The sequence below is a fragment of the Bactrocera dorsalis genome, unplaced genomic scaffold (assembly GCF_023373825.1).
Source record: "Bactrocera dorsalis isolate Fly_Bdor unplaced genomic scaffold, ASM2337382v1 BdCtg156, whole genome shotgun sequence".
In the NCBI taxonomy this organism is placed as follows: Eukaryota; Metazoa; Arthropoda; class Insecta; order Diptera; family Tephritidae; genus Bactrocera; species Bactrocera dorsalis.
Window position 1 is genome coordinate 22009 of NW_026038207.1, and position 27992 is coordinate 50000.

At 33.7% G+C, this 27992-nt stretch overlaps 5 protein-coding genes across 10 annotated transcripts; 2 read left to right on the plus strand and 3 right to left on the minus strand.

Annotated features, from left to right (window-relative positions):
* Window positions 1–292: 292 nt before the first annotated feature.
* On the plus strand, window positions 293–3836 carry LOC105228892 (ARF GTPase-activating protein Git). Of its 3 annotated transcripts, none has more exons than XM_011208896.4 (9): window positions 293–477; window positions 699–962; window positions 1030–1730; window positions 1797–1953; window positions 2020–2105; window positions 2166–2411; window positions 2680–2885; window positions 3008–3416; window positions 3497–3836. In XM_011208896.4, exons 2-9 carry the CDS (start codon window positions 770–772, stop codon window positions 3695–3697), a joined length of 2199 nt encoding a protein of 732 aa, XP_011207198.2. In that variant the 5' UTR covers window positions 293–477; window positions 699–769; the 3' UTR covers window positions 3698–3836. The 3 variants fall into 3 exon arrangements, with proteins under 3 accessions (XP_011207198.2, XP_049317852.1, XP_049317851.1); XM_049461895.1 differs by having other exon boundaries at window positions 305–619; XM_049461894.1 differs by having other exon boundaries at window positions 305–962.
* Window positions 3837–4380: 544 nt separating this feature from the next.
* On the minus strand, window positions 4381–10476 carry LOC105228891 (mannosylglucosyl-3-phosphoglycerate phosphatase). 4 transcript variants are annotated; one of them, XM_011208892.4, is made up of 8 exons: window positions 10322–10476; window positions 6894–7327; window positions 6745–6831; window positions 6114–6677; window positions 5363–5697; window positions 5095–5274; window positions 4776–5024; window positions 4381–4707 (listed from the first exon to the last, which is right to left on the minus strand). In XM_011208892.4, exons 1-8 carry the CDS (start codon window positions 10351–10353, stop codon window positions 4537–4539), a joined length of 2052 nt encoding a protein of 683 aa, XP_011207194.2. In that variant the 5' UTR covers window positions 10354–10476; the 3' UTR covers window positions 4381–4536. The 4 variants fall into 4 exon arrangements, with proteins under 4 accessions (XP_011207194.2, XP_029407274.2, XP_019846875.2 ...); XM_029551414.2 differs by lacking the exon at window positions 10322–10476 and adding an exon at window positions 9282–9638; XM_019991316.3 differs by lacking the exon at window positions 10322–10476 and adding an exon at window positions 9183–9238.
* Window positions 10477–10956: 480 nt separating this feature from the next.
* Window positions 10957–13673, minus strand: LOC105228890 (conserved oligomeric Golgi complex subunit 7). Its single transcript, XM_011208891.4, has 2 exons — window positions 13068–13673; window positions 10957–13013 (listed from the first exon to the last, which is right to left on the minus strand). The coding sequence occupies exons 1-2, from the start codon at window positions 13548–13550 to the stop codon at window positions 11232–11234; spliced, it is 2265 nt and encodes a 754-aa protein (XP_011207193.2). The 5' UTR covers window positions 13551–13673; the 3' UTR covers window positions 10957–11231.
* Window positions 13674–13835: 162 nt separating this feature from the next.
* LOC105228889 (uncharacterized) lies at window positions 13836–15704 on the plus strand. Its single transcript, XM_011208890.4, has 3 exons — window positions 13836–14101; window positions 14175–14317; window positions 14383–15704. Exons 1-3 carry the CDS (start codon window positions 14024–14026, stop codon window positions 14807–14809), a joined length of 648 nt encoding a protein of 215 aa, XP_011207192.1. The 5' UTR covers window positions 13836–14023; the 3' UTR covers window positions 14810–15704.
* On the minus strand, window positions 15320–23530 carry LOC105228888 (transcription factor GAGA; the record flags this gene model as incomplete). The annotated part of the gene is given in 7 exon segments (XM_049461893.1): window positions 15320–18096; window positions 18805–18985; window positions 19057–19159; window positions 19348–19905; window positions 20398–20838; window positions 21014–21152; window positions 22760–23530. Coding segments are annotated over 7 exon segments (2496 nt in total), but the record flags the coding sequence as incomplete, so codon positions are not given.
* Between the last annotated feature and the right edge of the window lie 4462 nt (window positions 23531–27992).

The following is a 27992-nucleotide window of genomic DNA, read 5'->3' on the forward strand; positions in this document are numbered from 1 at the left end:
GAAAACCTAGATCTGTACACAATTTTAAACTTCCGGTATTAATGCTGCCGGAAACTCTTGATTCGGGACATACAGTTTGATATATTTACATATTTTTGAAATTTGAAAAGTAATATTAACAGTACAGTTTTAAAGGGTAAGTACAGTTGAATAACAACAAAAACATGTGCCAAGGACTAAAACATTGTGTTTCTATTGTAAGCGCTGTATCTTGAAAATTGTAGCATTTGCAAAAACAAATGAAAATGCAACCCTGGCGTTGAATAATGTGGCAACTCTTATCTTTCTCCAGATAAAAGGTGTGTATAACGAAAGAAAGATAATTTATTGGAAGTTATTTATATAGTTCATTCAGTTCTCAAATCAACTTTACCAATTATAAATATTAAATAAATATAATTTTCGTGCATCTAATTACTTCAACAAATGCTGCAAGTTTATGCAGCAGCCTGAGGACAGTCAAAGCGACACCCCAAAGTAGGAAAAAATGCAATCAGCATATTTATTTTGGCTCATATAGGATTGCATTTATGCTAGTAGCTGCACTTAATTGGAATTAATAAGCGAGGTGGATTTAATTAGTGGGTGCAGCGAATTATACAAACGCCCACACGTACCAGTAATAAGCTTTGCTGATGCTGATCTAATTTAAACTCATAAACATTTTAACTTGGACGATTTAATTCGTGTTGTTTCAGTGAATATTTGTGCAATATATTGTTTCTGCGCCGCGGGTGAAGGGCAGCACCCTTCGAATTAATATTCTTGAATGTGCTTCGCTAGCACTATTGTTGAAGCCCATAAAAAATTCGTCACACCGGTAGGAGGTGGTAGTCTGAACGCAAGCGCTTATAGTAAGAGTGAACACAGAGATATTTTTGGCAATAATACAAATTTAGTGAGAATGTCACGTACTAAATCACGCTTACAAATAGAAGTATGTGGCGATTGTGGAGCATCAGGTGAGTAATATATAAATTTACAACAAAATATATAATGACTAATATACAAAATTCTTAACTATCACAGATCCTTCGTGGGCTTCAATAAATCGCGGTATTCTACTTTGCGCTGATTGCTGTTCAGTACATCGCAGTCTAGGGCGTCACATATCTATGGTAAAATCCTTACGACAAGGCACCTGGGAGCCATCAGTTTTAAATTTTGTGAACTCGTTGAATGCGCATGGAGCAAATAGCGTTTGGGAGCATCACTTACTCGATAACAATGCATCGAAAAGTGATAAAAGTGTACCCCGTGTACGTAAACCAAATCCCAAAGATCCGTTACATCCAACCAAATCTGATTTTATCAAATCAAAACACGTAAATCTGGTATTTGTTTTAAAATCAAATCTTCAAGAAGAAGGTGTCATATCTGGCATAAATTTGGAAAATGAACTTAGCAGACAATTGCATGCCAGTGTACGGACAAGCAACTTAGAAACATCTCTGCGTCTACTCGTACAAGGCGCTAATCCAAACTTTTTCCATGACGAAAAACGTTCAACGCCACTTCATGTTGCTGCCAAATTTGGACAAGCGTCACAAATTGAATTGCTTATTGTTAACGGCGCGGATATTAATGCCATTGATGGTAATGGACTCACACCGCTGGAAGTGGCCAAAGCTAACAATCATAATATTATAGCTGAGAGATTATTGGATGCAATGTATGAAGTGACAGATCGAATTATAATGTTTTTGGGTGGCAAAAAACCAGATCACTCGGTAAACAAGGACTTGGCTTTTTATTAAAGTTTCATTTGTTTATATATTAATTATATCCGTTAATAGTCAGGTAACCATTTAGTTATACCAGAAGCAGCTAATACTGAAATTAGCGAACAACTCACCATTGCGCGAAACCGTTTACAAGTTGTGCCAAACAAAATGTTCGAAGAACTGGTTATGGATTTATACGACGAAGTAGACCGACGTGAAAATGAAGCAAGTATGTGAAAGTGTATCAATATAAAAAATAATATATTATAAAGTGATTTTACTTAAATTCTATTAGTTTGGGCAACTTCCATACTGAATGCTGAGAATGTAGCTGTGCCATTCCTGCCGGCAAATCCCTTCTTAAGCGCCACGCGCAATCAAGTAAATATTAAAAACAAAATAATTACAAGTGCTTAATTTGATTTTCATATAAATGTATAGGGAAGACAAAAGCTAGCACGATTTTCGCGTAAAGAATTTGCTGGCTTATTAACGGATGTGCTGTGCGATGCACGTCGTCGACAAAAAATCGCAAATTTGCGCCCACTCGACACCCCTAATTTGAATTCCTTCTATAATCCATCATTATTAAATGAAAACGAACTCGAATTGTCCGATGATGAACCCATTTACGATCCAGTGGCAAGTGACGATGATTATGCGCCGGTGCCGCCGATTGCACAGCAGGTAAATATTATGCAGGAAGAGTGCGTGTAAAGCTTCACATTAGTTTTGGCTGAACGTAGAGCAAACAGCTAACAAATATTTAGTCTTTTTGATTTTGCAAAATTTAAAATAGAGCAATTTAGTTGACGTTTTTGATTATTTTATTAAGCTCATAGAGTGTTGAGTTTATTTGCGAATCTTTATCTTTAAAATGACATATTATTATGATGTATTTTATTTTGAGTTTTTAAGCCACTTTTGATTTTGCATTTCGTATTCGCTAATTCAGGCTATTGTGCATCAAACGCCCGACGAGCCACAGCATGAAGTGCAAACGCTATTGAGACAGATAAACGACTACAAATATGTGATCAATCAGCTGAAATCGACTGTTGAAAAGCTTTCGTCGGAAAATTCTGAACTGAAATCAAAGTTTTCCAACAATGCACCTGTTGACTGTACGATAAATGAGACTGTCATTCACCATGATGCGCTGTGAGCTGACTTTATTTTATTATTATTTAATTTAATTTCTTATTTTTTTTATTTGATTTTCAATTTTTATTTTTGTTTACACTTTTTTTTTCATTTTACAATCGAACACTTTGTCTATAAAGCCGTCCTGAACCGTTAAATGGTGTTGAAAATGGAAGCGAATCGCTTTCACTACCAGAGGATGTCGCCAACGCACCCGTAACTATAGATTCCAATTCTTCTAGTTCCTCGTCGGCCAACAGTTCGAATCAATCGACCATTAAGCGTCCAGCAAGTATGTATGAACGTCGCCTCGCACCCGCTTTGTTTAAACCGAACGTTGAATGTCGCGCCACGACGAGTATGTATCAAATGGCTGCTGATAAGCCATTTTCAGAGGAGTTGAAACATCGTACAGATTTGGTGACACGGCGCGTGAAGGAGCTAGTTGCCATCATGCAAGATCTACCGACCAACAAAGACGAATTGGTGCCGTGTGGTGAGCGCGTACGTACGACGGGGATGGAATTGATTTCTATATTTTCTACAACGGTAATTTGCGCTCATTCTCATTAAAAAAATATTCACCACACCATTTTGATAAAATTGTATTTCTTGGTTTTGCTTTGCAGTCAAATTACAACGAAACCATTAGAGAAATGCTTAAAACTTTAACGCGTTATAATATTTTAATACCACATGAATGCGAAAATTTGCAGAAATCGTATGCCATGGAAGATAAAACGGCAATTGAGAAGTATAATCATGAAGTGCGTGAATGCGCCTATTATATTGTTAGCGCAATGAAAACGCTCGTCATGCAATACGAATGAAGACATATAATTAACGTACATATTTAAAAAATATATATACCATATATGTATATAAACTTGCTAATTGTGTTGTTATAACGAAAATACTAATTTACAAAAAAAATAAACTTTTGGAATACCCCTACCCTGTTAATAATAACGTCTCAGTTAATTTTTTCTGCAAATTCGAATTTTTCAATTTCGAAATTTACTGCAATAGTCCCAAAACTCGCTAAAAGTGGCAGTAAGCGTTTGAACTTAATTCAAGTTCTCTGAATATAATGCGAATAATGGTTTTCCCAGCTTGATGTACATTTTCGAGATAACTAAGAGCTCAAAGACAGCAGGAATATATTATTTTCCAATTTTGACACTAAGTGTAGGAGTATTTACTTTTTTGGGATTTTTTTTAGTGGATGGACGACGTCACCACGCGTATTTTAGTGTTGACCACGAAAATTTTTCGCCGTTGTTTTTGTAGCCGCAGAAATCATGTTTCAAATTAGTTTGAAAAATCCCGCTGAAGTAACTGCCGAGCATTCCTAGGAAATTTTTCTTAACAAATTAAAAAAAAAAGTCAGGCTATATAATTTGTGTTATACTCTAAAGTGATCGGTGCTCAAAAACTGGGTTTTGTTTGAAACCAAAGGCGTCAATTTAAAATTACTTGAAAATAATAAAACAACCTTCAGCATTTAGCCATGTTTTTAGTTTAGAAATAAGCTTATATTTTCATTATTTAGACTATAGCATAGTAATTTGTCTATTACAGTAGTAGCTCAATTGTAGTCGCACTAATTTGTACTCATAGAAGTGAACTATATTTGTATGTATGTATATCTTTTTAAGAATACCTTTATTTACTCCTCTTCGGTTTCGGTAATCACAGAATTCTTCATAAAAGATTCACTTTTCAACAATAAGTGTTTGTAGTGTTCTTCATCCTGTATTTGAATGATACGCTGCTGTACAATCGGAGCCAACTCGCAACTTGCCTGTTCCAAATCATCTAAAGAGGCGCGTCTTAACATCTTCAAAGAACATACATACAGACATATTAGTCTATATTGCATTTTTAAATATTAGAAACATTTCTCACCTTGGAAGCTTTGCTGTTAGTATGATGATCTACAGATTTCGCCTGATGACCAACAGATAACTTTCTTATGGGCGATGGTCCATCTAGATGTAAATTCTCGAGCATTTGTACCATACTGTGACGCCGCGAGAGCGTAACTAAGGATTGTCGATGTTTGGTATGGTGATCGCTTTTGTCATTGCGTATATTGATTGCTTTGAAATGATTTTGTATGGTCAGACCCAGTTCAGGGCATAGGTCTTCGTCGATCTAACAAATGAAAAACAATTCAAATCAATTTTAATTTCATGAAATGTGCGGCCAATAATATCAGGCTTACCAAAATTTGTGCATTTTTAAACATTGTAAAGCCATCACAACCGTTATGTATATAGCTTTTAATACATATTTTGTACATTTGTTGTAAATTAATTAATTCGTCGGCAACCTGTATTAACCGTGGATCAATACGTTGCCCGGGTGGTTTGGCGGGATCAAAGGCGAATGTCACGCCGCTTACCTAACAATAAATATACAAAAATATATCGTATGTACCAAAACCGATTTTTAATGTTATGTAAGTATGTATTGGCGTTATTTGAACTCACTTGGGGAAATCGACCTTCCAATTTTGGATAAGCTGAGACGGCATTCTCCAAAGCTTCCCACAAACATTTACCACTAATACTTAAAAGTATGAGAGGATCACGCATCGGTATAATATTAACTAAATCACGCATTGTAAACGGTCCCGGAGGGTGTATTTGATCTGAGCGAAACGTGCCTGCGTTGATGATGACCACGTCCGCGCCGGTAGCAGCGAGTACAACATCACACACCCAATTGCCTAAATTCGTTTCCTGAGTGCGAATAATGGAGAAGCGCCCTTCCAGTTCCACACTGAAGTTGCCAAGCACTTCAGTCATTTTAGCTTCAACAACCTCTGGAATTTAATAGAAAACTAGTATAAAAATGTATTTATACATATATGTGTGTCTAAGCGTGTTGTAAAAACTGATTTAAGAATTATTACTATAAAGAAGTTTTCAAAGCAGTTGTGAAGTTTAACCCCCCAAGATAGCGCGAAGAAATCGTATTTACGATTCATTTGTTCATAAATCATAAATACATACATACTTTTAGAATTTTGTTCACAAAAACGTATACCGTTAGGTGGCGCCACAGTTAAAATGTTGAATTACGAACAGTTAATTGTCAATTTATATCCACAAAAACGGATACGAGAGAGCACTTTTAATAAACTCCGATGATTAATATTAATTCAAAACTCAAGATCGATTCGTTGTTAAAAATGTTACACATTCTGAAATACAAATATACATGCTTAGAGCTTCTTACCTGAGTATTTTTCCAGTTCCTCCTTAAGTTCTTTATCTTCGGCAAAATCTGATGTAACATTCACTGGTTCAATTTCTATCAGAAGTTTGCCATGCTCATCACGTTTCGTATCTAAAGTGATTTTCGAAAACTGTCGAAAATCAGTGCCAGACTTTACAATTTTCACACCATTAACCTCCTTAATCTCATAAACATGATCGTGACCACCAAGAATGAGATCTATACCGGAACAATTGGCCGCCAACTTAAGATCATTCGGCGTTCTCATGTGCGTCAAAGCGATTATTATATCACAACCTTCTTTACGCAACTGAGTCACTAATTTATTACCAGCATCGACATAATCGATATAGGTAACTTCATTTGGATCTATGGTGGGTAAGGTTTCCAGCCATTCGCGTTCGACCAGTCCCACCAAACCGATTTTTATTTCATTATGTAACATGGTATGCGTGACTTTTCCACCTCCCAGCGGTCTACCTGTTTCTTTGTCAACCACATTGGACATGAGCCAAGGAAAATCGGTATTCTTTATTAAGTTCACCAGTACATCCAAGCCGTGATCTGGAAGTGTTGAAATACATACATATATAATTTTAAGTAGAGAATAAATAGAGAGAAGTGTACCCACCAAAATCGTGGTTTCCGAAGACAGCACAATGCGTGCCCGTTCTTCTCAATACTGGTAACATTTGCTCGCCCTGAGTGAAAGTGCTTACTAAATAAACGAACAAAAATTGTGACTTTGCTTCGACGACTTCCAAAAGGTGTTTAACTTACACATGCTAGGAGAGAAAATATCACCACTAAAAAGTATCAGTGGATTGAGATGAGCAAAAGACTTTAGTGCAGTGCAAAAACGTGCAGCACCTCCTACGGGCTCCTTCCCGCTGTTTGCTTCTATATTATAGACATCGTTGTAGTGTAAAATAGTTAAAGGTACTCCGTTTAATGTGGACATTTTTAATAAAGTTTGTGACTTTTCTAGTTCTAGCGCTTTCGAATGTGAATTGCTGCGGCAGTTTGGATTTGTTAATACTGTCGAGTATAGTTTATGTAGATGAAATGATGTACCCCGCTGCGATGAAGATATTAACTTGTAATTATCGTTTGATTCCGTGCCAACAATAAATCCCTCGAATAATAAACTTGATTTTGGACGCTGATTTTCGAATGGTTTTCGTTTTCCGACTTGTCGAAATATTAATTGACGGCTAAAACGGGTAATAAAATTGCTATGAATATTTATGTATATTGTAAACATATTAAAAAAATATATATATATATATTAAAAAACGTGAAAAATGTTTTGCAATTTTGATTTATTCGTGATCTCGAGTATGTGGAAATTTTGAATTTGATGATCCCATTTAATATATGATTTGACGACAACAAATTTTATCATGACTTGGTTATTATTATGTATGCATATCATTATCGAATTTTTTAAATTAATGAGTTATACAAGTATGTATGTACATATTAATGCTGTATTAATGTACTGCTAACATTATAGATAGTTTTAAACTTTCCAAATATTGTAAAGTGCGTTTGGAGTTGTAACGAGATAATATTTAAAACCTCCAAAAAAATAATCTCAATCCTAAGAGATACAATATTTCAGATTTTTTATTTAAATGCACCAATATTGTGAAGAACTCCGCGGGTGTTGATTATTGTGTCTCTCCTGCGATGAATTATCGTTGGATTTCAGCTGGAAAATACTAACAGAACTAAACTTACAACCAATGTTTAATTTACATAATTGGTAGAAACACAAACAAAATTAAAGTTTGTTGCCCAAATCTTTTGTTTAAATATAAATACTAACTACATATAAGATCTATGTACATATGTTTGTATGTATTAAAAAGTGCATAAGTACATACGGTTTTTACTGTTTATATGCACATTATGATATCGAATCTGCTTTTACGCACTGATCCAATCATTACTGTAATAACACTGGTCTGCAATAGTTTTGTTGTGCTAGATATAAGATCAGTGTTGATTATATTTGTGCTCACAATTCATGATACTATCAATGATTTTGTAAGATTTGATTTTATTTACTTATCCTTATTTTCATACATATATTTACATATATCAGTTCAGCGGAAAACATACGTAATATCTTTATTAAACGTCTTTTTTTAAAGATCAGCAATGAGCGCCAGAACAGAAATACCTTGACACCTTTCTTCCGTCACTTTTAGTTCTTGGTGGAATAGCTCTCTGTCTGTTTCTCACCATAATTATCTAAATTATCCGAAAATGAATCCAGATGATTGCGAATATTGTTTAACTTGGTCGTTTCACAAAACAGCCGAGTTGACAGTCCTTGGCCGAAAAAAATTGGAGATATTCAGAACAACAAAAAAATTGTTTTTGTAAAGCTGAAAGACGCCTAGATACGAAAGTTAGTTTCATACAGTAAAAACATATGAGACTTATATATGTATGTACATTCATACATATGTAAGCATATTAGTATCTCTATAACCTGGTAAGTGTTTGAAATTGCTACAAAAACTACGACTTTGTTTTATGCTGCTACCATAAAAAAAAAACAATTATTGCGTCAACATAAAGAAACACACATATTTTTCTTACATTATATGTGCCACACTATTTTAGATAAGGCTGTTTTTATATATTAAATTGTATATAATTTTGTGTGTATTTTAAAAATCTCCAGCAGGTATTAAAAAAAAAACAGAACTGCCCTTGTACCGTGTTCTGTCTACCTCAGAGAAGTTATGTATTTACTGCAAATATGTATAACTTAAAACAGTCAACGAAAACAATTTCAGCAAAGGAGCGGCTGAATTTTACTTCATTCCATTGTCCACACTATCTATATTAGGTTTGGCGGTGAGTCAACATTCAGCATAAAAAAGAAACAACCTGCACATATTTTCATATTTCTTTTGTATGTCTTTAGTACAAATTTTGTTATCACAATGCAAAAATTGGTCAATTCAATATCTAAATATCATATTCATCCATGTTATTCTACGCGACAGCAGTCAAAAATTTTATTTGGTCAATTAAATATTATATTCATACATGTCGTTCTTCGCGACAGCAGTCAAAAATATTACTCGCATTCATTCGAAATTTTGTTTAATCAATTATAATGTGTATTCTGGGAACTACTTTCCTCACCACTTCAAACACCACTTTAAAGGTCATAGTGACAAATCCATTAATTTTATGAAAGCGTTTCACAATTCCAAATACAGAAGCTTCGTGTACAAAGTTAAAGTTCGAAATGTTTTATTTACAAATGTCCCAAAAAGAATGTTAAGAAAGTAGCTAACTGTAACTAAGGTCAATGTGCTTGATTTGTATCAGCTGTCTTCTGCTGGAGACAGCCTTGCCTATGTCAACATTTTACGACGTACATACGTATGCACATACATCTACCTACATATATACAAATGTATATGTAAGTACGTGTATATTCATCACAATTGTCAAACGAATGCGCCGAAAAGTCTGTATGCGGTAAAGCTTTGGCGTTTTTTTTTAATTTTTTAGGTGGAAGTGCAAATTTTAAAAATGTATCTAAGAAATATTTCGTACGCACACAATTTTTAGGTGTTCAGATAACATTCACACATACATATTTTAAAAATCACAGGTTTATAGTTTTACGACCCTTTATAAAAGCTCTCTACTGCAAATATTTACTACTGCAAATTTTACAACTTTAATAACAATGCACTTATAAACTTTACTATTAAGGGCTTTCGTAGTAAATTCAACCTTATTTCAAAATGAATAGTATGTGGAAAAATTATTGATTAAACGGTTAATTGTCGCTATTGCCTACTATTTAGTTGCCAATTTTTCGCATCACTTAATATTATTGTTGTTAAATCGCGCCCTTTTGCCGAGAATCAAAATCATAAGTGGTAATTCTTATTCAATATTACTGCGACCAAAATTCTTCAAATTTTCCACACAAGATCTACGAGTTATGCATATACAAAAACCAAGTATATGCATTTTTCGCCACACATATCCACATATGTACATGAATACATCGCGCTAAAATTTAGCATTGTTCTATATTAAGCTACCAAAGGAAGGTCAATATCACTTTTTCACTGTCTTTTAGTATTCCTAACGCGAGACGCACTCTAGAAATTTTAATACCTATCTTATGTTAATGTACTTTATTTCCACTGAAAACTGTGTACTTAGGTGTGCAGAGGAGAAATCTATTTCCCATTGTACTTGTTGTTAAATTGTGCTTATGAAAAGTAACCTTAACTGACTTCCATTGTAATCTCACACTTGTTCAATGTTTTGCATTTGCGCTTTTGACAGTAAACAAGTGCTGCCATGGTTGGCAAGCATTGCTTACCCTACACTACGCTGATAATCATCTGAGATATATATTGGTGCCTTGTTTCGGAAGGCTCCAAAGAAAATGTGCTCTGTCGCCTGTATTTTGTTTATAGCGCCATTAAGGTTAATTAAAAACGTATTAAATAGTTAATATGCAATAAAACAAACTACTCGAATGTAAAGCTTAGTAAGGAATCCAAAAATAAATTAATCTAAGTAAAACAATTAATTTGTGCGCTATTTTTTTAATTATTTCGTGTGCATACATATATTTACTCTAGTTCTTATTATAAAATTATAGGAATTAAATATGACATTAATATTTATTTAACGCCATTACATTAATACTAATTTAACAGCTGATAATATTTTTACATTTAAAAAAACTGTTTTTAGAATACATCTAGTTATTTATTTCTGTCTATTTAGTTTATATTCATTATTTGCCTGGAATATATTTTTAATTTTTTTTCGCAACTAAAGTTAATATTTTTGATTTTTATAAAGTCGCTAAACATAGATATACAAAAAAAATAGCGATATGTATGTATAACATGAAAAATATACTGAAAATAAACATATATTTTATATTCAAATCAAAATTAAACTTCAATAAATCAAAGTTATTCAAATTAGTTCAAGGCTTTCTGATTTGTGCCTGCTTAACAATAAATATATAATATAATATAATTACAATACATATGTATATCCATATAATATTCTAAATATTATTCACTTTTTGAATACTACAGAGAATGGTTATTGTGTTGAAACAATATTGCGCATTTGTCGTATAGCCGTTACTAAACGCGGTTCACAGCCACCGCTTAAAGCCAAATAATTCTCCGGATCAGCTTTAAGTAATGTCAGAATTTGCGACAAACCAACACTAATAGACAAACCTAGTTCTTCTACGACATTTGACAAATACTCAATATCCACAGCAAATTGTTTAGAAGAAGTGGGCGGCAGTGTTTTAACTTGCAATATTTGAGACTGATAGAGTTGACAACATTGCTCCACTACTAAAGACAACAATATGTCGGCACATGGAACAGGTTGGGTATATTTAACGTTACAAATCTCAAGAGCTTGTTTAAGTAGTGCAGATGGTGTAAATAACAGCGGTTCCAAATGTTGTGGCAGTGTTAGTAAATATTGCCCAATTTGAGTGATACATTCTTGTGGTACGAAACTGAATTCCGGCATATTAGCTGGCAATAACGAATCAGAATTTAAGTTTAGAGATGGTTGTATATTTACGAGATGCTCCTCCACGGGCTTTAACAAAACATTTAGAGCGATTTCATGCGTTTCCTCACAATGCATTTTCACTTGGTCACATATTGAAGAGAAAAATCTTGAAGATGATGAATACGCGCCACTAGCTTCTACTAATTTTTGTTGATATTTTTCTATGGTATTTAATAAATATGTTTGTTCTTGATTATCCAAAATGTCACTTATATTGTAGTTTTTATCGGTTTTGGTGGAAACAATATTTTCCTTTAATTTAATCAAACGAGTTTGTATATGTTTTTCAAATTTGTTCAGTTTAATTTGAAAATCTGCCAAACACTGTAGAAGTGACATCGCACATTGCAATGCCAACCAATTTTCTGTAGCATGCCCAATACTTAAGGCGATTTGACGTTGAGTTTTTGAGAAATTATCCAAAATTTTCTTTAGAATTCCACTCATAATGTCAATAAGTTTACACAATCCCAAATCGTCTGTTATATTTTTACAGCGTTCACATGATTCATTAAGCCAATCGAAAATTTTTTGATTGCAATTCTCCAAATGACGCACAGAATCTCCTGCAGATGCATGGCTTATTAATATTTTATCTATTTGTGCTGAAAAATGTGTTTCCTCTATACGAGGGTATTGATCTATAAATTTGTGGAAGTATCCGTACACGGCTTGCACCATTTGATATTGCATTTCTTTAGATAATTCGATTTTCGATTGCTCTAGGAATGCTGTTAAATGCGACAGAAACTTGTGATTCGCCTGTGCACACTCTTCTAAAAGTTCGAGTCTCTCGTTACACGCTTTAAGCATTTGAAATACATGATTCTCACGTGTTGGTTGTAATGTTGGTAATAGTTCTATTACTACGATAATTGGTTGAAAATTTCCATGTTCATAATCAAACACATCTGCACACCATTTTACTTGCTGTTGACAATGCTCCACTAAACTCGTATAGAAGATTGAAAGAAACTGGTGCTGCATTGTATTTTCTGCCGCTTGCACGTCCAATATTTGCTTCCATTTCTGTTGTAAGGAATTTTTTTGAACGGCTCGATAGTATTGTTCCAGTTGTGAGATACGTCCGATACCAGCGAAAATATTTACGTATTGCTTCGTCTGTTCAAAGTCTCCTTCAGCAAAACATTGAACTACATTTGGTGAAGCTAAAGCTTCTAAACGATTTTTAAAGTCTTCCACTTGCGTGAGCCTTTCAGCATGTCCAGGTAATTGCTCTTGTACTTGTAAGGATTTTTGCAAGCTAAGTAGTTTCTCAAAGGCACCCTATATAATGAAATAATTTTTACATAATCATATAATAGTTATTTAAATACATACCTTCATGTTATTATGTTCAAAGCAATCCTCCAATTCACTTATTAAATTTCCCCAACCGTCGGATTCTTGCAAAGATTCCTTGGCTTTTTGTAATTTACTTTGGATGGTATTTAAACGTTCCAATGTAGCCATGCAATCGCCAGTTTCCTCTTGCACATCAGTCATTTCCTTTCGCATTGCTTGCATACGTTTTTTTAATTCCTCCCCTTCAGCTTGTAGTAAAAGAGATTCCTTAATAACACGCGGCATACCAGACACTAACTTTTGACCGGTTTCTTCAACAGCACAATGTACTTGCTGTATATACAAATGTAATTTGGAAACGTATTTGTCAATAAAACTCATCGCCAATGCGTCGGTATCATCCGGCAAAGTACTTTTATCTCTACATCCGTCTGCATGCTCCGCTGCATATTTATTGTAGTTAACATTTATCCAATCAATGGCGTTAAATGTGTCATCCGACAACGCGGCAATATCCATCTTTATTAGAATATTATTTGTTTAGAAACTTTATGTGCTTACTAAAATTCTTCTCAATAACAGTTAAACAATTTCATTCATGTAAATACGCACAGATGGTATACGTTGCAACTTGGCAATGTAGGGATGATTCAAAAGCTATCGATATTTATCGAATTTGGACCTTGAATTTCTTTTTTAAATTAAAATAAATTATTTAATTCTTATAATTATATTGAAGGTAAATTATGTTATAAATGACTATTTGAGGAATTTTGCCGATCTCCCAATGCGTTTTTTATATTTTTTTCGTCACTAATCCCTGCATTAAAGTTTTTCAAAGTGCTGGCAACCATTCTATTAGTTTGTTTACATCAATATGTATTAACTTTGTATTTATTTTAATCGGGATACATGAATAACTAAAAACATATTTCGCGCCCAAAAAGACTTTATTCACACTAGTTTATGTAGACATACATTTTTATTAAAAAATGAATTTTTGTTCAGAAAACATAAAGAATTGTTTATTTGTGCCAAAAAATCTAGAATATGATGATGAACTCTATGGTGTAAGTGTTATCTACATATTATAAAATGTACATATCCTACATAATATTAAAAAAAATGTATATATCTTTTTAGTCCTTACTAAAGCTGGTTCCTTTTGGCAAAATAGTCTTAGTTATTACACGGGCGGCATCTTCGCCTGAACTGTTACCATTAATGGAACAGACAGGAATGCAGGTGTACAACAATAAACAAAGCCTGCGGCAGTTCTTTTTTATGTAAATAAATTTATATATGAGAAATTACCCTCCAATTATAAAACTAATATTATTATTGTTTTTAGATGCACCGATAATATTGTTGGAGTTATTAAAATATTGTTTGATTTACACAGATGGACGTTTAAACCTCATATTATTGTATTGGATCTAAATACATTTAATTTAATGGGAAATGAAAATACACACATTCTGAATGATATGTGTAAAGATTTGACAAGTGGAACACAATTAAAACATGTTATACAATGTATTGCTACATTATTTAATAAGATGAACTTATTAAACAACATGCACTCGGACGCTGTAGAAGACCAAACGAAATCCTCGAAATTATTTAGCATTGTAGTGTTACCAAAATATAGCAGACTACTAACTGATAAAGATATTCAGTTGATCATCGAAATTTTCTATTCTGACAATACATACGAAGATTTTTCAAACATTTTTGAGTTGATGTATTCAACAGTTTCTCCTGATAAAGTTATGTGATAGAAATAACAACTAATATAGTTGACTAGAGGAATATTTTGGCTTAAACTCAGTTTTAGGATCCTAAAAATATTGTTCCAATAGTAGATCAGCGAAATTAAGTATACCTATTAAATCCACTGTAATGTCTAAGCGCTTAGATTAATCAGCTTCAATACTAATAATTTTGAAAACCTTTCCTTGAGAGACCGTGGTTTTGAAGTCGGGTGACAATGGTACTCGTCGACTTTCGAACAGTCCAAAGTTAAACGTTGTTTTCAGAGTCATCGTTGCCGTTGCCTGAAACAGATGGTTCTGAATATTGACCCAGTAGCCGCCATTTTGTATGAAAGTATCATTATAATTACTTTTATTTACTTATGTACAAGTTTAATAAGGCCTAAAGGAGATAAATACTTTACCTTTTTATTCCCAGTTTGGCTCAATTCGGACCTAACCCCCTAAGCCCATTATTAAACGCAATATCCAATAAACTATTTTACAATGCGAAAAATAATGAAGCCATCCAGATTTGATTTTTACATCCATATTTATTTGCCATAATATATTTATGTACACAGTTTTTGTAATTATCATTTCATAGCATTTTCGGCAACTAAAATCCAAACCGTTCTAAAAATGAAAAATTACAAACTCACTTTTTCTTTGCTTAAAGAAAGAACAAAATCAACCGCATATCTGAATTGACGCTACACTAATCAGTGTTTATAATTAAGCCGCTAATTATTGGTATTAGTCCACCAATCGAGCTGATATTTTGTATTCTTGTCACAACAACCAGATAGACTACCTCATGTATGAATATATGCATATGGATCATTCGCGATATATTTTCATGCAGTTAACACAACCCTCTGTTGATCTTTTTCGTTTTTAGATAATATTGTATAATTTTACGTTTCGAAATATAAGCGGGCATTTAAAAAACATTTTTTAAATTTCGACTTGCTTTGCAAGCGCTCACCGAAGACTGCATACAACTCTAACGTTAAATAAATTATATGTTAACTTAATGCTATTCCATAGGATTAATGTATGTATGAATGTGAATTAAATCGAGTTTGTAGCAATGCGTATGCAGTTGAATGAAGTGGTTAACCAATTAAAGATAAAAATTACACTGCAAATCAGTACGCCAATTTACCTTGAGAAGGAAATTAGATTAAAAAGAAAATGACCCCGTAACAAGAACACAAAGAAACGTAAACTGTGCTGATGCGCTAAAATGTAACATTGTTAGGTCCTGTTTTCGAAGTTGCCGGTTTAATGTGTACACTACACTTGCCATGTTGAAAGGTTCGCATTTTATTATTATTTTCTTTATATTGCATACTATTTAAATATGAATGCTTTAGTAATAGTAATAATAACTACATTTAATTTTTGTTTTATTTTATGATTTTAGTCTGTTTAACATTAGATTATCATCGTGGAGTTTTCTATCCACAAGGATGTATTCTTAATATTCAATATTTCAAAGCAGCAGCAACAAATTTCTGTTTGATGATGTCTCTCTTTTTTATTTTTAATGTTTAAATTTATAATGATTTATTATATAGCATGATGTGTCGTGATTATTTAATATTTTCTGTATACTTTGTATTTGCATTTAACTATGTATGTATGTATGTATATATATTTTATATATATATATAAATTAAAAATTTTGATATTTCATCCTTGCGTTAGCAATTCATTAAAAAGATCCTTTATTTTTTCGGTGTGTATGTGTGTGTGATTTGTTTTTATGTATGTGATATAGATTTTGAAAATAAAAATATCCAACTTCTGTTCAATGAATGCTTAATTTTTTGTTATTGTTTGGAACAAAAGAAAACTTATCTATTAGTTACAAGAAAATTATCAACATTATTTTAGGCATCTACATACATATGTAAGTATATCGCATACATAATATTATTCAACGAAAAGCCAAAAGATCAACTCAAACCAATCGAATAATTCTATTTCAATTATATATATTTTTTTAATTCACTTCGGTAAATGTGATACATTTAAACCTACTTCTTTTTATTTATTACTAGTTTTGATTGACAAAACCGTAAATTTTATATTAAGATAAAAACTATTTTTTAGCACTAAATCTAGTGGTGAAAGAACTTATTTATAATTTTGTCACGACTCCAAAAAATTTTAACTTTGACTCTTCTCCGTACGTTATTTGTCCGAAAAGTGCATCATCTACTATGTATGTATATTTTTTTTATTCAATATTGTTTTGCTACTATTCAATTATCAAAAATACAATTCATTTTTCAAATCCATTTTCTTCTATTTATGCAAAAGGATAATCCATTTGATTTTTATAAGGATATATTCAACATCAGTTAATAAAACTTTATTTCGTTTTTGTGGTCAAACCCGTGGACAATCACTTGGCATTCGTGAATACTATTATACTCCCTCAATTCATTGTACACCCCCCAATTTTTCTTTTTTTTTTGATATTTTTTTTTGTGTATTTCTAAAACTTTTCCCTTAAAGGAGTGGCAGACAGCACTCCTTCGGTCTTCTGTTTAGTTATAGGAAAGTATTTGTTATGTTCAACACTTTCACTATTAGTTACTAATTCAAATCATTTATCATTATTATGTAATATGCATCATTCATCATTCTCCAAAAAAGCCCCATAGATTTTCGTCATATATTTTAATTCGGTTTAAAACGAAGTTTTTGTCAAACAAATTCAATGCTTAAATGCCCGCAAATAATTTTAATTGAAATTTTTGACATTCTCCTTTTGCTCTCCTCGCATTTAAATTTCTTTTAGTAACTTGTTTATTCCTTCGTATTTCTTGGTGTTGTTGTTGTTTCACTTTCTTATTGCAAACCTTCATACGCAAAAACACATCACTGGTGTGTCGCCATTCTCAACGTTTACCTTTCGAGTTTTTCTTCCTCTTATTGTTGCTGCTGTTAGTTGTTGTTGAGTTGCTGTTGCTAGCTGCTTGTTGCAGTGATTCTCAACTTCTTTCCGGCGTGCTGTGATGATGATAGATCTGTTGAATTTGTTGTTGTTGCTGCTGCCCAACAGCTGCACTGCTATGTGCCACCTGGCTGCTGGATGTTACAACATCTTGTTGCTGCTGGATATGTTGCTGTTGTTGAGCATGTACTTGTTGCTGCTGATGATGAGTCTGTGGTTGCTGAATGTGTACAACATGTTGGGTTATATGTTGAGGTGTCTGCGATTGAGTTTGACCGCCATGCTGAGGTTGTTGATGTGGCGACGGACTATACTGGAACTGTTGCTGAAACATATGTAACTTTATAATTTAGTTATTAACGCATTCGTAAAGAAAATAATGTAATGTGAATGATGTCGTTGAGTAATCGCACTTTGTTAAAATAACGTTCTGAAGAATATTGCTTGCTTATATTGCATCCTTTTAGGCGTTGTATCACAATTAACTCTTGCTCTTCAAAAATCTGCCTAAATTTCACTCAGAAGAACCTAACCTATTTGCAATCGACTTTTCATTGCAACTAAGCTAATTTATGATTTTATAACATTATGAAAGCAAAACTCCACAAAATGGAAACGTTTTTATGATCTTACGATATAAATCTAAATGGCGAACAAAAAAATTTATGTTTTTCAACTATTATGTAATGCCCAAAACTTTGAAATAAAAAATATGAAATATGCCTGTAACAAACACAGAAAAACTTCTAAATATTTTTTTCAACGTATTTATAAAATATTTCCAAACTTATATGAATTCCTTTCTCATTTTTAACTAAACTCAGTCAATTTACATTCAACGTTAATATTTAAGTACATAGAACAGCTATTGTTACCATCTGTCATCTAAACAATATGATGCGTTTAGCTTCTTCAAGTATAGGTTAATTAAAAAAAACATATTTTTTATACCAAAAACAACAAACAAAAACAAAAAGGCACCTTTTACATTCACGACAAAAAAAGAGTGATTACCAATACATGTTTTCTGCATGAAATTCTGACTCACCGAGTTTTCTTGACTATGTTCGATAATTTCGATGCTTCCCGAAGTATTTCCTGATGCATTATTAATGGAGGTGCTACTGGTATTAGTAACGTCATACTTTCCACGCTTAAAGCGACCATACAAAGAGCTGTAGGGAAGGTTGTAGTGAATTGCGGCCTGATTAATAGACATCTGACCAATGCTGAAACGAAAAAATTAAAACATTTCATAAAAAGTGTGAACAATTATTGCAAAAAGTGGATTTTAACATACCGAACTGAATTCAAAGCTTCATTCATTGCGTCTTCCGACCATGGTGTTGGATTCGAACGTGATAACTCAATGCCTTCGCGCTTGCAACGACCGTATAGGGTGCCTTTGGAAGAAGCAGTATATATTTTTAATAAAAAGTAAAAGAAATGAGAACTAACTTAAAATAATTCTTAAGAATTAGAACTGAATACGGATCTCGCACACTTTTTGTGATTTATTACCTTTATTTTTAATTAAAACTATTTATTATTATTAGTTCAAAAATAAGAATTTGGGTTTCTGCTAACTCACCCGTTGGTATGCCAAATTCAGCGCTGGCCTTTTGTACGGACGTATGACCAGCGCGTATTGCTTCTAATGCACGCTCTAAATCTTCCGGTGTCCACGTTGTGGGTGCCGCATTAAAGGGTGCCGCCAATCGTATGCCTTCGCGTCGCGCAATTTTATATAATGTCGAGGATGGTATACCAAAGGCTTTGGACGCTTTATTTGCTGATATTTGCCCAGAACGTAGGGCTTCTAAAGCATTATTCAAAGAATCTTCATTCCATGATTTCGTTCCACCCTCCTTCTTTGGCGTTTCGATGCCCATACGATGGGCACGTTGCCATAAAGTGGTTGATGGTATACCATATGTAACTGATGCTTTTGTAAGACTCATATTTTGATTCTTCAATGCATCTAAAGCTGAATTCATGTCATCTTGAGTCCAAGTTTTCGGACCATTAAACTGACCTTTACCATCCACGTGCTGTTGGTCCAAGTTAGTATAATGTGGCTCAGTTTGATCGTTTGGTGAGCCATTTGCTATCATCATTGAATCCTCACTTGTATCAGAATTATACATATCTGCAAGAAGTTCAAATTGAATATTAATATATTATATTAGTACTGGTCTGGTTTTAACAGATCAGAGGTAAAGTATATTAAGATAATTTCTCAAATCGCGATAAAAGATTTAGTGTTTGCTTTAAATTCATTATAATCCCAAATGATCGTGAAATTAAAATCGAAAATTCCAATTATAGATAGAGGTCGCTGTAGTCGAGTGTAAATATATAAGATATTACCCGGCATAACAGTCGGTTATTATATCTTATCTTATCTTAACCCTGTCAAGCTTTTCTCAAAATTATTTGTGGAATGTTTTCTACTGGTGCAACAACAACAATCAAGATGGAATTTTTAATTTCTGATATATCGATTTAAGACCATAAACACGTTTTTTAACTATTGTTATTAACCGAACAACCATGCGTAGATGACTTAAATTCATGCGATCATCATTATATAAAATTCAATAACCCTGCTGAAGCTGAACTACATTAAACGATCACTCACCCATATGTCCAGTGGTCATCATATTGACAATTTCCGGTGTTATGATCATTCCGGGTTCATGTTTTATTTGGCTTGGATCGATTTCCATTACTGTTGCTCCGCTTAGGTCCTGATGTGATTGTGCTTGTTGTTGGACGTGTGTTGAGTGTGAGTGTGCTGTTTGTTGTTGATGTACTTGATGCTGTTGGTGTTGCTGTTGCTGTGCTTGATTTTGTGAGAGTTGTTGAGCATGTAATTGATGTTGTTGCTGTTGATGATGTTGCTGTTGCTGTACTTGTTGCTGTTGTTTCGCATCAATCACCTCACTCTTAATATGCTGTACTAAATTCGAATTGCTTTCATCACCAGTCTGATGATGAATAGCATGCATCGGAGATTGATCAAGCCGTTGAATCATGTGTTGGGCTAAATGATTGTCGATGTCCAGTGCTTCGGTGGGGTCTGCAATGGCATTCGTTTAAGTTTGTTATTAATTTTATTGATTATTCTAAAGTCCAGTTTTTCATTATCGGTAGTGTTGAAAAACTAATTTACAATGTATTTAATAGGACCAAGAAGTTTTGTTGCCCTTAAAAATACATATGTATGATAATAGGATAGAGTACCGAAAACTCACTTGATAAATCTCGAGTGTCGGTATTTGGATTGCATGATAAATCGACATGCTCCGTTACTGTTACCGGGGTGGCTGAGGGTGCTGGAGGTTCTGGTGCAAAATCTAAAAAGCCCATTGGCACTCCAAGAATTCCGCCATTCTAAAAATAAAATAAATAAAATTTTTAAAGTTGTATATTAATAAATTTTAAAATAAAATAAAAGTTATTTTTTGTGAGAGTTTAAATAAGTGGAGCCTGGAGTTAAAACCGTTTTTGATTTATTTCTGATTTTCTGTTTTTACACAAGTGTTTACCCTAAAGCTACTAAAAGCAAGGAGATAAGTAATTTTCTAAAGATCTAATTTAAATATCTGACCGAGTGGTGCAATTGTTTAAAACTAGGGATAAGTGAGAATATTTTCTAGCCATACTACACATAGTCTCATAGTCTAAGTATAAGTGTGTCCTTATACAAATGGGGATTATTTTTTGCGAGAAAAAATGTTTGAAGGAACTGGGGAACTGTAAGCAAAGCTTCTAAAGATTGGACCTTATCAGTGAGGCTTTAGGCCTGGAACATCACTATCACCAAGCTTGGAAAAGACCATCCAACCAAAGCCCACCATCTTTTCGGCGATTTCAAAGCGGCTTTTGACAGCACGAAAAAGATCTGCCTTTATGCCGCTTGTCTGAATTTAGTATCTCCGCAAAAATATACGGATAAAATAATTCGGGCTGCAGACCTGAATATAGAAATTACAATCTTCTACATCGTTATCATTGGCCATAACAACCACGCTTTTATTTCTGCTTTCCCTGTCCTGTTGTAGTGGACAATGACAACATCTGGTGATTCCGCGTTACGAGTTTTCGGAAGAAAGGTCCTTTGCGCATTGATATACGACGACATTAACATAGTTCAGCGAATTAAAATACCCGTCGGGGGAAGTAGAGGTCCTCCGTTGGAAAGACCAGCTGGAGAAGAACCTGGCTTCCCTTGGAATCTCTAATTGAACCAACTTGCTTATGTGCTTTGGATCATTGTCTTGTTGAAAGAACCAAAGTAGCGGAATTTCTAAGACCAACTGGAGAAAGACCTGGCTTGGAATCTCCAATTGGCGCCACATAGCAAAAAGGAGAAACGACTACACTGCATTAAAAACAAAAATATATATATGTATTTAGAGTTTTTATAAGTAAATAATTGACAAACAGAACCCAATCTCGCCGAACGAAAAAAGTCGAAAGAATTACGGATTTTAAAGTTAATACACGAACAAATCAAATCAGGGTTGGTTTGAATACACAGTAAAGTTTTCGAGTCTTGATTCAAATCGGACAACAATTTCAGTATCTTAGAAGAAGAAAGTTCATCGTTGTTCCCTCCCCTCGTCTCTTTACACCAGAATTGGAAATTATCGCTATATCGAGTACTTTAATTAAAGATCTATCGCGTAGAATTATTTCTATTCATTTGGCCGTAATAATTATAAGCACAAACTAAATACAATTACAGCGTAATAAAGGAAGAAAATAAATCTAAAAGATCAACACAGTTCTGTTAATCCTTCTACCCAGATTGAAAAAGAATCGTGCCATCGAGCACTTCAATCAATGATTCATAAAAGAACCATGTAGACAAATCTATCATCTTTCTTATTCTCTAAATTTATTGATTAATAATATCCAACTTTTATAAAAAGTATTACTGAGAAGCTATAATTTCACAACAAATATTATTGATGACATCGATTGCATGTACTCACCATTCCCATTCCTAAACTAGTCATATTTTTATCTTTGCCGTCTCGTGCTACTACAATCTGCGTTACAATCGCTGTGCCTGGTGCTGCAACGGTCGTTACGCTGCCAGCATTATTCGTTCCCGATACACCAGATGCGCTGGACGCAGGTGAAGCTGACGCTGTTTCTGTCTTACAGATCTTCCCCGGCCTATCCGTATCCGAATCGTCACCGGTGATTACCGTCTGTTGTTGCCCACCGCCGCTAGTGCTAACCGTTTGTACACCGGATACCGGTATATAATTACCAGACGACGTCTGTTGTAAACTAACAATAGCGGCTTGATTTTGATTTTGTATTAAAATTGTTTGTGGTTGTTGTGTACTCTGTACTTGTTGTTGTATATCTGGAGATTTTGAACGCTTACGTACACGAGATTTACGTCCAATCTGTTGATGTTGTACCGATGTGCCTGCACTAACTAACTGTCCGGTGACATTTGTAGTGGCTGCACCAATTTGTTGTGTATTTGCAGTGGTCACGTTGCCAATATTATGCGTGAGCACTGCTGTATTAGTAGCGATCTGTTGTTGCTGCTGTTGTGATTGATGTGGTATATTGGGTGAGAGTTGACCCGTTGCTACTGTGGCATTAACTATATTTCCAACGACGGCTTGCTGTATATTCTCCGATACTGTAATTGTGGCTGTAGCCGAGTCGTTCAAATCGTCTGTGTTTTCGGCCGTCTCACAAAGTCCTTTAATTTTCAGCTGTTCGGCTGTACGTAATAAACCCTGGAATTAGAAAAAAATGTACGTTTGAGGTTAGTTGCAATTGAAAAATTAAAAAAATATTTAAAGTGATAGGTACATAAAAATATTTAAAAATAAATAATTAAGATATTTTAATTATTTATTTTCGGTTACAACTTTTGGATAATTTAAGCTCGAAGCGAACGTTAGACGAATATTTCTTTCTAAACATATTTCAAAGATGCACGGTTTGTCCAATTTCTCTGAGTGAAAAATAAACACTTCTTAAAAAAAGAATTTATCAATACTTCAAGAATAAACTCTAAGCCTCTTTAAAAACAAAAATAAATTAAATCAATGTTTTTAGATTCAGAATATCTAGAAAGCACAAAAGAGAATAAGATTTGATAAAATGTTATTTTGTGAGTTGTGACACCCTCACCTGTAGTCAAAAAAATAATCAGCTGTTATACATAAAAACAGTCAGTAGTTTCTGCTTTGATTTCCAAAAAAGCAAATGAGTTTAATTCAGCCTGAGAAAATGCTTTTTGATAGTTACCAGCCTGTAATAAAATATTTTTTCTCCCCTGCGAGAATATTTCTGTCATGTGAGTGCATCTCTTAGCTCTGGCAAAGCTTTCACATTTTAATATCTAGCAAATTTCAGCGAAGAGCGCTTTTCGACTCATCCAATTAAACATAAAATCATCATTATAGTTTTCGAAAAACAGTGTCATGTTCTCTTCCTGGTGCTCATAAAAAACTTAGGAATGCCAATGAGCGGCTTTGTTTTGTTTCGTTGAAGGTAATAACGGCAAAGGATGCGGCATTAAAATGTAAAAATGAAGAATTAAATCGTTCGTCAAAGTAAGCGTAGAAGATATACCGCACTTGACTAATAAATACCGTTAGATAACAAATATTCTAATTATAAAGATCCTCTTTCGAAATTTGGTTATAATCCCTGTGTCGCAGAGGCTACTCGTGGCGACTTTTTCTCTACTCACATAGCGACGAGAGATACACACATACATACATATATGGCTGGGAAGGAGTCGCTGGAGCAGAGGTGAAGTGATGGACGGGCGCAAGTTGCCAAAGTTGTGGATGAGGTGAAAAGATCCAAAAACTTTATCCACTTTGTCCAACCTCTGATGTTGATGTCTTACCTTCGGCAATCCAAGAGACATAGCCGAAACTGACATTAGCCGTTTCAACAAATTTGTGTTAGGCTGAAAACACTTTGCGTAGCACAGCGGACCGGTGTTCTAAGCTGTACAAGTGAGATTCCTGTTAGGAATGACCTCATAACCTAACCTAACCTATTATTATCTATTGGAGATAATTAAACGAGATCATAAGGGTTTTTAGAGAGCATGCTACAGATTTGCATTAGCTGTAAATATGAGAAAACCGCCTAGTTAAACGGAATTTTTCAACAAAGAAGAGGTAGTTGGCATTAATTTAAAACCTCGACGAACTATTGTGTGTTTGCAAAGAGTCTCATACTAAAAAGAGGTTATCTTGAGATTTAACACATGCATCGCTTGTTTAGTCTCGTAAGCTATACATGTAAACTATACGACCGACAACGTCATTGGAATATTTTTTACGAAAATCCATATAATACATTACTTTGGAACAAACCGTCTCTATAAAAACGTTACTCGACTCAAGTAATTTCTTTTTGTGCAACAGTTTTTGGGAAAACAGGCTTTTAATTAATGTGCTGAAATAAAGCTTCTAGAGGTTACTGTAATGAGCAGTGCAAAATTATGTAATTAAGATAATGTATATAGACAAATATATGTATAAACATAATCCATGCGTGAATTGTCAACGCCGCAGAGGGGTAATAACTTCCCTATTAACCATAAAAATCACGACGGACACACATCAGCCGCTTACGAATGCTTACCACAAAAGAACGATCAAGTCATTACCGGCAAAGACACTAACACACATGCTCAGTATGCACTAATACACCAGCAAACTTATATGTATGAATGTGTGGTATGTGTGAAAAAATATACCTGTAGAAGAGAACAAATGCGCAAATGAACTTGTGTGTGTGCGGCATTTATGCTCATAAAATAATTCGAGTTTGAATGTTCATTTTCAATTCATTGAAAACGCTGAGAAAATATTATGAATGTCCGCACTCACATACATATAAACATACATACACACACATATAGTCTGTTAAATATGTATGTGTGTGGTGGTGATCATTGTGAGCAAAAGTCATACAAAAATCATTTCATACGAGCACAAAACTAATGTGAGCGGCGACGCGGCGAGTGTTTGGAGTTTTGTTGCACGTTTTAAAACCTGTTCGTATTGCGAAATTTGTTTAAATTCTCACAAACTCAAATATACAACACAACACAACATGGCACGGCGAGGCATATAATAGCGATATCCATCGAAGACTTATCGCTACTTTTTCCAATCTACGCGTTTTACACAACTAAAGTGACGATTTTCATAGCGGCGTTCTCAGTCGTTTATTGACCTCAAAATCAAGTCATGGTTATGGCCACAGCAGTCCGACATACAAACAAGTATACATACCTACATACATATGTATACGTAATAACTAATTTGCTATACACTCAAAATATTTATATATTTATACATATTATGTATGTGTATATATCTGTGCTTATGTGTATGTTTGCCTGTCGATAATTTATAATTAGAGAAAGACTTGGAAGTCACTGCTTGAAAGTAAACGAAGCGCTTTGACCGAATAAGCCAGCTCGACGTGAAAGTTAGACTGACTTCCCAAATACACACATACACAAACACAGACAAATGTATGTACATATGTATGAGCGTATTAGCAATTTTTCGATGAAGTTTCAATATCGTTCTGATACAAATCGAACTACATGCTATTTGCTTTGCGAAACTGTATGGCTTGATCGACTACCATGTGAATTCAATGTGTTAAATTTTATTTACTGATTTTTTTTTAAATTAAATATACATAAGTGTTTCCGCCTTGCTATTTCCTGGATAATAATCACTGATTGTTATTTTAGAAAAAACTAATTTTCTAGAACCTTTGAAATATCAAGCTGAACCTTTAGGCAAGCTTCTTCTTCTTTGTTGACGTAGACACCGCTTATTCGGTTATAGCCGAGGTTAGCAAGGTTACCCAAAGGAATTAATTATTTATGAGTTCCCGTAAAGTTGTTTGTGAAAATTAGCCACAAAAATACGAATAATGCTTCGCTTTCTCATAAAACTCAAAACTTATTGCATAGGTACATATGTAGGTAGGTAGCACCTGCAGAACAAAAAAGAGCAACACTCATTGCACTCATATAATATTTTGTTCTACTTGGCTTGGCCCTCAAGTGTAAAGATTTCGCAAAACACATTGTTTTGACATTTCGGAAATTCAAATGAAACGACTCTACGAAACTGCAACGGCATTATATCTGACGAAGCACAAAATTACAAGTATTTAAGGAATATTTCATGCCAAGTAATGGCATGCAGAAAAACTAAATCAGGTGTTCGGTGCCACTTATGTCTGTAGATCTAGAATAGTTCTCAGAGAAAATGGCCAAAAATACTCTATAACGTTGAAGTTGGACGAAAAAATTTAGTATTTTTCTATAAAATGATAAGCACACCTTAAAATCAAATTTTTTTAAATAGAGATTAACACAACTTAAGTTTAAATGTTTTAGCTAAAAAGGCTCAGATATAAGAATAAAAGAGGTTTCTTAAACTTTCGTAAACAAAAATTTCCAAATATTGTTTACTTAGATTCGATGATTCGATTAAGGGGTTATTTATATACAGTTAGATTTTTCAAAATTTGTTTTTATTTTATGTACATGTATTTAAGGATACACACAGAAAAATTCATATCGTTCCGGTGAATATTTTCGAAGTTACGTCCAAATTTGAAAAGCGTTTCAGAGTGTTTGGAAGTACAAGGCCAAACTTTACACGCGTTCTTCTCAAAATGGTGTTTTCAAAGTCGGTGACCACCATTATTCGAAAACGGCTAAACCGATTAGTCTATATTTTTTTATCTTTTAGTAATTAAACAGACTTTTTCTCAAATAAATATTTCTTATAAACAATTTAAAGCAAAAATCGATATTTTTAGAAACCACCATTTTGTTAAAATATTATTTTGCCTATTCCTTCGTTTTGCTTTATTAGATTTAACTTTAACGAAATCTGTTTAGTTTTTTAAATTGATAGGATCCAGTTCAGAGATATAGTGGTCACCGCAAAACGTCTCCCGAGGTTCCTTTCCAAATAAATATATTTACCAATATTAAGACTTAGAATAAAGTTAAAAGATATGATAATATTGTGTAACAATTTTTTTATCAATAAATTTTAAAAGTTTTCTCAGAAAAGATTCTGGAAAATTTGCTTTTTCGGCATTCTAACTGAATATAATCCCTTATTAAGGGAAGCTAAACCCAGCAATTGTGTTCCCGCTTTGATAGTTGCGACATCTTTACTTTAT

Coding starts and splice junctions, on each gene's coding strand:
- LOC105228889 (XM_011208890.4), top strand. CDS start 14,024: ATGAATTTTTGTTCAGAAAACATAAAGAATTGTTTATTTGTGCCAAAA. Junction 14,102..14,174: donor ATGATGATGAACTCTATGGT/GTAAGTGTTATC, acceptor ATATCTTTTTAG/TCCTTACTAAAGCTGGTTCC. Junction 14,318..14,382: donor CTGCGGCAGTTCTTTTTTAT/GTAAATAAATTT, acceptor TATTGTTTTTAG/ATGCACCGATAATATTGTTG.
- LOC105228892 (XM_011208896.4), top strand. CDS start 770: ATGTGCTTCGCTAGCACTATTGTTGAAGCCCATAAAAAATTCGTCACA. Junction 1,954..2,019: donor CCGACGTGAAAATGAAGCAA/GTATGTGAAAGT, acceptor AAATTCTATTAG/TTTGGGCAACTTCCATACTG. Junction 2,412..2,679: donor TGCCGCCGATTGCACAGCAG/GTAAATATTATG, acceptor TCGCTAATTCAG/GCTATTGTGCATCAAACGCC.
- LOC105228891 (XM_029551413.2), bottom strand. CDS start 8,366: ATGGTGAGAAACAGACAGAGAGCTATTCCACCAAGAACTAAAAGTGAC. Junction 5,025..5,094: donor TTAAAAATGCACAAATTTTG/GTAAGCCTGATA, acceptor TTCATTTGTTAG/ATCGACGAAGACCTATGCCC. Junction 4,708..4,775: donor CTAACAGCAAAGCTTCCAAG/GTGAGAAATGTT, acceptor TGTTCTTTGAAG/ATGTTAAGACGCGCCTCTTT.
- LOC105228890 (XM_011208891.4), bottom strand. CDS start 13,550: ATGGATATTGCCGCGTTGTCGGATGACACATTTAACGCCATTGATTGG. Junction 13,014..13,067: donor TTGAACATAATAACATGAAG/GTATGTATTTAA, acceptor TTCATTATATAG/GGTGCCTTTGAGAAACTACT.